Source organism: Lipophrys pholis, assembly GCF_963383615.2.
Source record: "Lipophrys pholis genome assembly, chromosome: 19".
In the NCBI taxonomy this organism is placed as follows: domain Eukaryota; kingdom Metazoa; phylum Chordata; class Actinopteri; order Blenniiformes; family Blenniidae; genus Lipophrys; species Lipophrys pholis.
Genome location: NC_137647.1, coordinates 2,909,725 through 2,919,739, shown reverse-complemented (window position 1 = coordinate 2,919,739; position 10,015 = coordinate 2,909,725). Strand labels below are relative to the sequence as shown.

Below are 10,015 nucleotides of genomic sequence, written 5' to 3'. Positions count from 1 at the left end.
ATGTGTAATTATTTGTTTTTACATGTTTTACATGTACAGATTTAATTCATGATATGAAAGTAAAAATAAATGTTGGGAAAGAATTATGTGATCGAGGACTTATTAAAACTAATGATGAAACCTGTGTGATTGTTTTGGCGTTACTAAATAACAGTGCTCAAAGCTGAATGTACACGCGTTTTTGACTAATGTAAACATCTTTGTAAGACCTCCGTATGAATTATAATTGACCTCAATACATAAAAACTTGATTGCTTGAACGTACATCTTTAAATGCTTTGTTTCTGCTGTCGTGTCTAAAAAAAAAAGCATCTTTTTGTTTGTCCTGCGATGAACTGGTGACCTTAGATGTAATCAGCTCCAGCACACTGTAATTCTAATCTAAAAAGCAGTACATAAGATAGAGCTTTTATATTTATAAAAGGGAAAGTTTCTCATATCCAGTCTCTGACTGAACAGGATAATTACAACTCTTCCAGTAACTTAACGACCACACTGATGTAACCAGATCCGCCTCGGAGACTGCTGACACAATCTCAAAGTTAAATTTAGCATCAACAGCCGCCCGGCGCTCGCCTCCGGTGCCTGTTAAGAGACCATCACGCTTTCAACATCAGCTCCGGATCACTTTCTGTGTCCTCGCTGCGAGTTTGGACTTTCAACACCCGTAATGAAACAAAGGGCACAGTTTTCCAATAGACTCCAGTGCATTTTATTATGTTTGCTCCGATGATGAGAAACAGCCAGCAAGAAGTTAAAACCCCCCCCCCAAAAAAAAACAACTTGGTGGGAAGAAGAGGTGACGAGTCTGATGAAGAGAATTTGTTCTGGTTCGACAGACGGTTCACTTGATCGTGGAAGAGGTGGAGCGATGAGGAGCGAAGCCGGACACACCCTGAGGCGAAGGAGGATGTGCTGTCTGTAGGGTGAACCGAGACGAGACGAGACGAGACAGAGACAGAGACAGAGACAGAGACAGAGAGAGAGAGAGAGAGAGAGAGAGAGAGAGAGAGAGAGAGAGAGAGACTGGAGGAAACCCGTCTGAGTCCAGCACTGCTTCGGCGTGTGCTTGCATCCTGATCCCTGTTCTGATCTCTCACATGGCTTTGACTTTGATCTGCTTCATCTTCATCTGCTTCTTCTCGATCTTCTTCTGCTCGCGCCGCTGAGCTGCTTCCTGGAAGAAGAACATGACAATGAAATATCTAGAACCATTGATCTTTTTTTTTTTTTTTGAAGGAATCATTCAACATTTGGGGATTTTTCTCTTTAAACTGACTCAAATTCTTTCAATCAGACCCAGACTCTTCAAATCAAACTCTTTTAACAAAGCCCAGTGTCTTGAAATTAGAATAAATCGCCTCAATAATCACAAACTCAATGAAACAATGACTCCAGACTCTGTATTTAACAGAACTAGTCTAAAGGCTCCTCTATACTCCCATTAGAACCCGTAAGAACAAGAACAAAACTTCGGTTGTGACGTCAGCCAGCGACAGAGTTTTAACTTTTCAACTGCACAGCTTATTTCTCACTTCCAATGTTTCCAGAAATACATTTCTCTGAACTGCTTCGGTAATAAAAGAGAACGTTTTTGTCCGAGCCGCGATGTTGGTCAGGTTTTAAAGCGGGAGCTGACCGCTTTGAGTGATGCGTTCAGGTGCATCACGTAACTCCGCCCTCCGACACGTTAACGAGCTGCGGGGCTACATGCTAAACAGGATTAAAATATGACTGACAGTCACTAGCGAGCTGGAACACGCAGGCTCAGCAACTCTTTCCAAACATTCGTCCTTCCCAAATAGCAACTTATAATTTTCTACATCAAGTCGTTGGGAGTGCGAGATTGACCAACAGCTTCCAGGCGTGTTTCCTGCCCCCCCCCCCCCCCCCGTGTCTTTACTGACCTCCAGACGGCGCTGCCTCTCGGGGTCCTCCTCATTCATGATCCTCTCCTTCTCGGCTCTCTTCTTCTCCTCCCGGCGGGTCTGAGCCGCCTCCTGCCGCTGAGCGTGAGTCTGCTTCAGGAAGTTCTCCTCCACGCGGGCTCGGTTCCTGTCGGCTTTCTGTTTGCCCTGAACACACGGCGAGGATTACCACTACTACAACTACAACAAAACAAACCGTGTGGGGGTTTAGCGAGGAGCCGGCGTGTCCTCACCTCTCTGTTGAGACGGAGCTTCTTCACCTTATCGATGCTGTAGATCACCATGTTCATGAGAGGCAGCAGACTGTCCATGTCTTTGGGAGACGTGTTGCCCATGCCAGGCACTGCAACACAGAAAACAGCCAGACGGCGTGAAAACACAAGTTGGGCGAATCCTGTTTTTAAATCCTGGAGGCTTTCGGGATGCTCACCATTAAATGTAAACAGCAGTGTCTTCTTGGTCTCGGGCAGCTTTAAGGGCTGACCCTCCCTGGGAAAACAACACAACTGTTAGCGGAGCGCAGGAAACGGCAGCAGAAGCAGGCGAGGAGGACCGGACTCACTCTTGCATAACTTTTGGACCAGAAAATTGGTCCGAGAAATGGATGGACTCGATCTTGTCGGCATGGTTGGTGACATAATGTACCATCTAAAAAAAAAGCAAAAGAACAACAGAAGAAAGAACCAAAAGAGAAACATGAGAAATCCTCAGAACTGTTTCACATTATTTTAAAGTTCCTCAACCAGAATCCAGTCGGAGGAAAATTAACATATATAGGAACCAGTTTTAGTTGTTGACGTAAGCCTCTAATACCTCGTCAAAACCTTTTTGAAGAAAACTCCTCACTACTCTCAGAGAAACACGTATTTACAGAGTTTAAGTTCTGCAGAATATATCCGGGCTTGTTTTTCTGAAACGCCCGAAGATTCCAGAAGCAAGATCCCGTTTGTTCACTCGACCTCGATTCACACTGGAGAAACGGTGATCAGTTACCCAAACGTTTGAGGCTACTCTCGAGGCTCGAAGACTCTTCCTCTGAGGAAGTCTGGCTTTTTGTCAGACTGAATGTTCCCTTGAGCCGCCATGACGCCATCTTTGATATCCCAGAATCCCTTGCGGCAGGTTTCCCCAAGATGACGTCAGTTAAGTGAAACTAAAACAAAGTTTGATGGCTACAGATTCCGGTTTGTTTGTAAACTTTGCAGACTTCGGTGTGATGGATTTAGGAAACGGCGGGTTGCAAATTAGTGGAATTGAGTGGTGATGGTCTTGTTTTGGTTTACTGGTTTATTCTCTGAGCAGAAATGAGACCTTCAATGAAATAGAATTTAAAAAATAAACAGAACTAGACCGGGCCTCACCTTGTTGTCCATCACGCCGTCAGTGACCTCGCCCATCTCACTAAGAATAGCCAGGGAGTCGGGGAGTCCATACTTGGCCCCAGACTTCGGCTTGTCGCCGCAGAACTCGCTCTGTGGAGGGAAAAACACAAAGTGTGAGAGAAGACAAGAGAGAGACGCGCGTTTTGATCCAGGAGGCAGAAGAGCGGGAGGAAACTATTCACCAAGTCCTGCATCTCCTTCTGAAGCCGAGCCGTGGCCTTCTTCGTGCCCACAGCAAACACAAACGTGTCCATGTCCTCGTCATTCAGAGTCACTTTGATTTGCTGAAAGGGAAACGCATGTTTACAGCAGAGGCTCCGACCGGAGACGCGCTTGTTGGAACGGATCGACTCGTACCACTTGATCGCAGGCGGGCCGCATCATCCTGGCCAGAACGTTCAGCAGGTCCTGTCTCTTCAGAAACTGAAACAGATCGGAGAGTCCAAACTGACCAATGTAATACTTTAATTATCTGGATTTCTATCATCTTCTTTTCATACATTTGATCCATTGAGTTCTACGTCAATATGTGTAACTAGTTATGAGAAGAAACTCAAAATATGACATAGAATTAGCATCACGATCAGGATTAGCACGCCAGCAAGTATTGTCTGATATCAACGTACTACGGTTTGTACTAAATAGGGCCGGGCGATTTGGCTGGAAAAAAAATCAATAAATCAATGATTTTTTAAATTTTTTTTAATTAAAGAAATATTTGAGTTCATTTTTTTCTCAATGAACTTAAAAATGACGGCGGTCACGTCAGATATATTGTCAAAGGTGCAACTTTATTGCTGTGATTGTCCTCAGAGTTAAAATGCAAATAAACAATCCAGAAATAAAAAGTAAATGAGGCTCAGTCATTCAACAAATTCGAGCTTTAAACCAGGTTTTAGCAAAAGTGCAACAGCAACTATGGAAACCTACAAGGAATTAATGGTGGAACGGACCAGGAAACATGCTGAAAAACTGTGGGGAGGAAAAAAAAACTTGAATTTGCAAAATAGAAATCGTTCTTAGCTACAAATGGATTTTTTTGCCCATCTTTAGTACTTAAGTTACTACATATGGCCGTTCCTCCATTACAGGGTCCAGTGGTGTGGAAGAACACAGTGACTCTTGGTACCTTGAGCTGGATCAGCATTCCTTCGCAGCAAACGCGTCCAGAGCACCACAGGTTGTAGATGTGTTCGTTTTCCTGATTCAGCTTCACGGTGCTCACGGCTTCTTTACTGGTGCCGTCATCACCTACGCATTCACGTGTTCGACAATCAGGAGTTCACCTCGAGCCGCGACAACAGGTAAAATGTTAGGGCGAGATGGCGGGGACAAAGGAGCTCACCCACGAGTGCGAAGTTGCTCTCCAGGAGCTCTCGGTGCGAGTTGAACCAGGCCTGAGCCAGGCGGCTGTTCTTGTTCTTGCCGATGATGTAGTTCATGATGTAGGCCAGCAGGCCGGTCACCATCAGGATCTCCATGTAGTAACTTTCCCAGCTGTTCTGGAGATGCGCAGGAACCTGCAGAGGAGCAGAGGAAGTCAACACGTGTGCGCGAATGAACAAAGGAAATTGATAGGAGATCATTTACGCTGTGGCCATTCTGCTTCTCACTCTGGTACTTTCATCGACTCCTTAATCAATGTGGAATCTCCCCGTTTTACAGGGGAGTGAAGACGGCGTCAGAATGACATCAGAACCAATTCCTTTCCAAACACCACCTGTTAAAACTTTCATTATTTACTACTTATTGGCTCGTGCTCAGTGAGTTTGACCTAATTACAGTAGTTTGATCTTATTCTTAGCATGAAAAGAAGCTGTTTAATGAGCCATAAAATCTCAACATGAAATACAAAGTGTTATGACAGCATTTCTCTACATCAGGGGTGTCAAACATGAGGCCCGCGGGCCAAAACCAGACCACAAGAGGCTCCAATCGGGCCCAACAGACGTCAAGCAAATTGCAAAAATTTCGAAGAAAACATTGATTTAAAAAAAAAAAACCCAAACTTATTACTTTAGAGTAGCGGACACGACACTGAGACCCGAGCTGGGATCTCGGTGATGCCGCCATGAAAAATAGCAAACGATCATTAATCTCAAATCCATGCCGTGAGGGCGAGTTTGTAAAAACACCCATAATACAACAGTTATCCAAGTTTTGTGGATATTTCATTGTGTTCTGCAGGAGAAGGTTTCATTAGGTTGAGATTATAGTCAATTTCCATAGTAATGTCTTTGTTTTTTGCTGCAAAAATAGAGACATTTCCCTCATGTACACTCCTTGCTGAAGCCGTGGCGCCTGAATTAAAATGCGTTTCACACCCCCGACCTAGACGCTGAAAACCTTTCTGTCGTTCAGAGCCGCAGAGAATCACACTCAGCAGAAGACAATCTGCCAGACCTGCATCTGAGGAGATTTCAACAATGAGATTACCGTGTGGATTATAAGGGGGTCTTTCATGGAGTGGCTGGTTTTCTCCATGTCTCCAATCCCCTCAAACTCCTCCTGGTCATATTTGCTGTATATGTCTTGATCCTGTGGAGATATAAAAGTAAGTTAAGACTTTATTCTCAATGAAGGAAAAACAAATATGGGAATAATATAAACACCATTGTGTGATAAAGAAATCTGTTAAAAATGAGCAAAACTGATTGAAATCACACATTTTTCAGTGGATGCCTACAAAGATGTCTAGTATATAGTAAAAAAACTAGTAATGACCTGTGTCTCTGAGTCTTCAAAGCCATCCTGACCATCCTCCAGCTCCACGGTGGCTTCGTCTTCGTCCTCGTCTTCGTCCGGCTGCGAGGCTGGCGAGGCGCGCTGCGGGGGCGCGGTCTCCGCCTCGGCCGCCTGGTCGTCGGTCATGTCCTCGAACTCAGCGAAGTCATTGTCGTCGAAGTCTGCCAGGTCCTCCCCGTCGTCGAAGTCGTCGTTGTAGCGCCCCCTGGAGACGGGGATGGTCAGGAGGATGAGGAGGGCGGGGATGAGGAGGAGGTACGTGCTCCGCATGGCAGGACCTGCAGGACAGAACGTTGACGCAACAAGAAAGTGAAAATAAGGGTGGACACAGGCGAAGACCGAGCGTCTTGCAGGCAGGAGGTCAAAGTGGTCACATTCTGCTTTTGAGGCACCGTTTACACAATGTTTTGAAGTGAAAACACAAAACTTTCATTGCGTTTTGTTTGTCCGTTTACACGACAACAGTGCCCGGAGGCACTGAAAACACTTCTGTTTGAAAATGGCCCCCAATGTGGAACTTTTTGAAACCTCTCTGACTCTGTGGAGTCGAGGGAAAAGCACCTTTTCTACCGCTTACCACAGCCGTCGTAAACAGTTCATCTGCACATGCTCAGTAGACGGACAATCAAAACAAAGTTTCCTCCGTGGTGTCATGACTCCCAGTCCATATCCTCCTGGGACTTGGTAGTTTTATTTTGACAGTCACTGTTATAGCAATCCAACTTGGTCATCTGTCCACTAGAATGTCCGTGTTCTCCCATTGTTATCGTTTATAGCGATCATTGTGATCTGATACTTTGCAAAACCTACATTTTAAGAAATCAAGAATTAAAAGGGTTGAATGATCCAATCAGCAAGGGGAAGTAATAATCCTCAATAGTCAGAAAGTAGGGTTATAACATAGTTTGAATCTTCTGATCTTTACAGAAGGGATCGTACACATCTTTCCCCAAAAAATAAACTTGTGACAGATTACTTTATCAGTGAGCCAGACAGCAAATCATTACTTCCTCCTACAATGAGTCTCCAGGTGAGGAGTCCACAGGGGACCACCACCACCACCCCCCACGGACTGACACCAACTGGAAAACAATGACTGAGGGGAGGAAACACTCTTCAAATCTGAATTATTTTGGAATTGATCAAAACCCACATAGCTGCCAGACAGCATGTCCTGACATGACACTTCCCAAAACTGTGTCAGTAAACCTGGAGTAGCAGCTAACAGCTAAAATCACTCACCTGGTTTGATTTCCTCAGACTTCTACGGACTTTTTGAGTCAAATCAACCACATTCCACGCCCGACGTGTGGGGGATTACCCCACAAGCCGTGTTAAAGTCACTAACACCGCCCCCCCCCCCCCCCCATCACTTCTCCTTCAGACAGGAGTAAATCTGGATTAGCATGCGAACGGTGGCTAATTAGCATGGCAGCTCGTCGTGTGAGCGAGACAACAAATTGTTTTTTTTTTATATCTTTAATACTTCAAGCAAATGAAGGAAATGACACCAGACACGCGGATAAAGCAGGGCAGCAGCTCACCTGCAGACTCTCTGTGACAATAACTGCAGCGCTGGTTCAAGTTGACGACTGTCCTTGTGACCTGACGGCTAACAGCTAATGGCTAACAGCTAACAGACCGGAAGAGAGAGGGGGGGGGGGGCTTCAAAGTAAAAGCTCAGCGTGACCGCACCGCATGTGCTCCGTTTGAAAGGTTTATTTGGAAAGGGCTTCATCTTTACGTCAGCGACGCCGATGTTTTTGTTTATAATAACAATAACAACAATATTTCTTACGTTCCATATATTCCGTTTATATTTGGTCTTTTTTGGTTATTTTGTTGCAGAAATCTAATAATATTTTGTGGTGAAATACAAATATATATAACATGCACCTGAAATATACATAGAAGTAAAATAAAAATAAAAAATTACATAATAATAACATAAACAACAACAACAATATCAATATTATTGTTAATGTTAATGATAATAATAATGATAATGATAATGATAATGATAATGATCATCATCATAATAATAATAATAATAAATTAGTTTTAGATTTCATTTCTGAAAAGTTTATTTAGGGGATGTTTATTAATCATAATACAGTGAGAAAATAAGCAATATAGACAATTTGCTGTCATAAACATTTATATTTGTTCATTTCAATATATTTTGGCCCTCAAAATTTGTAGGTGTTCATCCAACCTGTGTGAATATATTATGATTAATAAACAAAAGTTAAGAAAAAACTAATTGAGATGATAAATATGTGTGAAAAAGATAGCTACACTATCTATCCATCCATCCATCCATCAATCTATCTTTATAATCTTTATTTGTGGTTAATTGTAGTGTTCTTATACTGATGCCTTTATGGGATTTTATAGTTAAATTATGTCTGAGTCTGAGTTTCGTCTGTACATTTCTCAAACTTCACCTATACCCAAGTTTCTGACGTCCAGTTTTATTTGTGGATTTTTCATAACATAGTGTCTTAGATTAGATATTTTAGTCTTGCATCATTCAGTAATCGGTTGCAGCTTCAGGGGACACGGTGTTGGCACAGAGATAACCAGAGGTTTTAGGCCTTACAACAGTCAACTGGACAACCTTCCTTAACTCACAACTAAGCCTATTACAATGACGTAGACTCCCCGCAGGAGCACTCAGCACTCAGCCAAAAAAGCAGAAACAGGACACTGCTGCAGCTTTGACATCAGACTGCCGTCATTGACCTGTGACACGTAATGAAGAACATCCCTGTAGTCTATAGCGATTGAATCCCGAAATAGCACATTCTTAGACTTGGTTCACGTGAGTGCATTTTGGTAATCATTGGAGAGGTGGAGCAGGTAAACCCGAGGACAGAAGTGCTGCAGACAAGGTGGAAAAAGAGATTTATCTCACCTATTGATCGGCTTCCACTGAGGTGTTGTTTCAGAGTAAGAGTTATGGGGGAAAACATCCCCGTTTGTCGGGTCTTTCTTCAGCCTACCATCCATGCCTGCAGAGTCCGAACTCATCTGGGTATCTGGCAAGAGACGCATCTTCTCAAAGATACAGCTTAACAGCACGAAGACATTCAGCCGTACGAGAAAGGAGAAGAGGAAGAAAAAAATCTACATTTAATCAGTGAAGGCTAGTTCTGGTTGTAGGACGTCCCCTGGAGTTTTCAAGATATATATATATTTTTTCCAGACATCAGATCAGATGAAATATCTTTATTGTTGCTGCCCAGTTAGAAGTGCAGCTCCACATCTGTGTTCATAGGTTGAAAAACAAATCAGACTTTAAAATTCTGGATTTTTCTCTTCTGCAGCTGCTTCTTCACAGTCAAGCTGAACTCAGAGTCCCTCAAATTCATATCAAACTTACATTAACTGCACCAATTAGTCAAACTAAGCAACACCTTTTTTATTTTACTTTGGGAGCAAAGCCATGTATGCACAGGGAGAACGTGCAAACATCCCACAGAAAAGCCAGCAAGCGTGAAATCGGGGGCCTTCTTGTTACGAGGCAACAGGACAAACCCTAAATCGTATCGCGTAGCAACTTGCAGTAAACATAGACCAACAGCTGTATACCTTAAATATAGCTATATCTCTTAGATTATATGTTTCCTGCTGTGGTAAATCACTAAACACATGTGGCTGTGACCTCCACCGGGATCCTCATCCAAAGAAACATATTTTTAAATTACTGACAGGGAAAGGCTGCTTGGCCACAAATATAATATACAATATTCCATTTTTTCCACCCAAAACTAGCCGGGAAACATGATGGAACGACCTGTGCAGAGTTACACATCATTTAGCATCTTATGTTAAGGACATTAAGATCCGACTTGATCGCGCCACACGAGTAGATTAGATGTTTTTGTCGTCGGGTTTCGACCCAAGGCGTCCCGTTCCAGCAGGACTATTATCGGGTTGAAGCACAATATGATGGAC

At 43.4% G+C, this 10,015-nt stretch overlaps 1 protein-coding gene across 2 annotated transcripts; it reads right to left on the bottom strand.

Moving 5' to 3' along the window:
- Positions 1–684: 684 nt before the first annotated feature.
- ccdc47 (coiled-coil domain containing 47) lies at positions 685–7,707 on the bottom strand. Of its 2 annotated transcripts, none has more exons than XM_080488411.1 (13): positions 7,298–7,707; positions 6,035–6,333; positions 5,747–5,848; positions 4,656–4,830; positions 4,440–4,561; positions 3,668–3,733; positions 3,493–3,594; positions 3,290–3,400; positions 2,491–2,576; positions 2,359–2,417; positions 2,162–2,271; positions 1,908–2,075; positions 685–1,177 (listed from the first exon to the last, which is right to left on the bottom strand). In XM_080488411.1, exons 2-13 carry the CDS (start codon positions 6,323–6,325, stop codon positions 1,097–1,099), a joined length of 1,473 nt encoding a protein of 490 aa, XP_080344537.1. In that variant the 5' UTR covers positions 6,326–6,333; positions 7,298–7,707; the 3' UTR covers positions 685–1,096. The 2 variants fall into 2 exon arrangements, with proteins under 2 accessions (XP_080344537.1, XP_080344536.1); XM_080488410.1 differs by having other exon boundaries at positions 7,600–7,706.
- Positions 7,708–10,015: the final 2,308 nt, after the last annotated feature.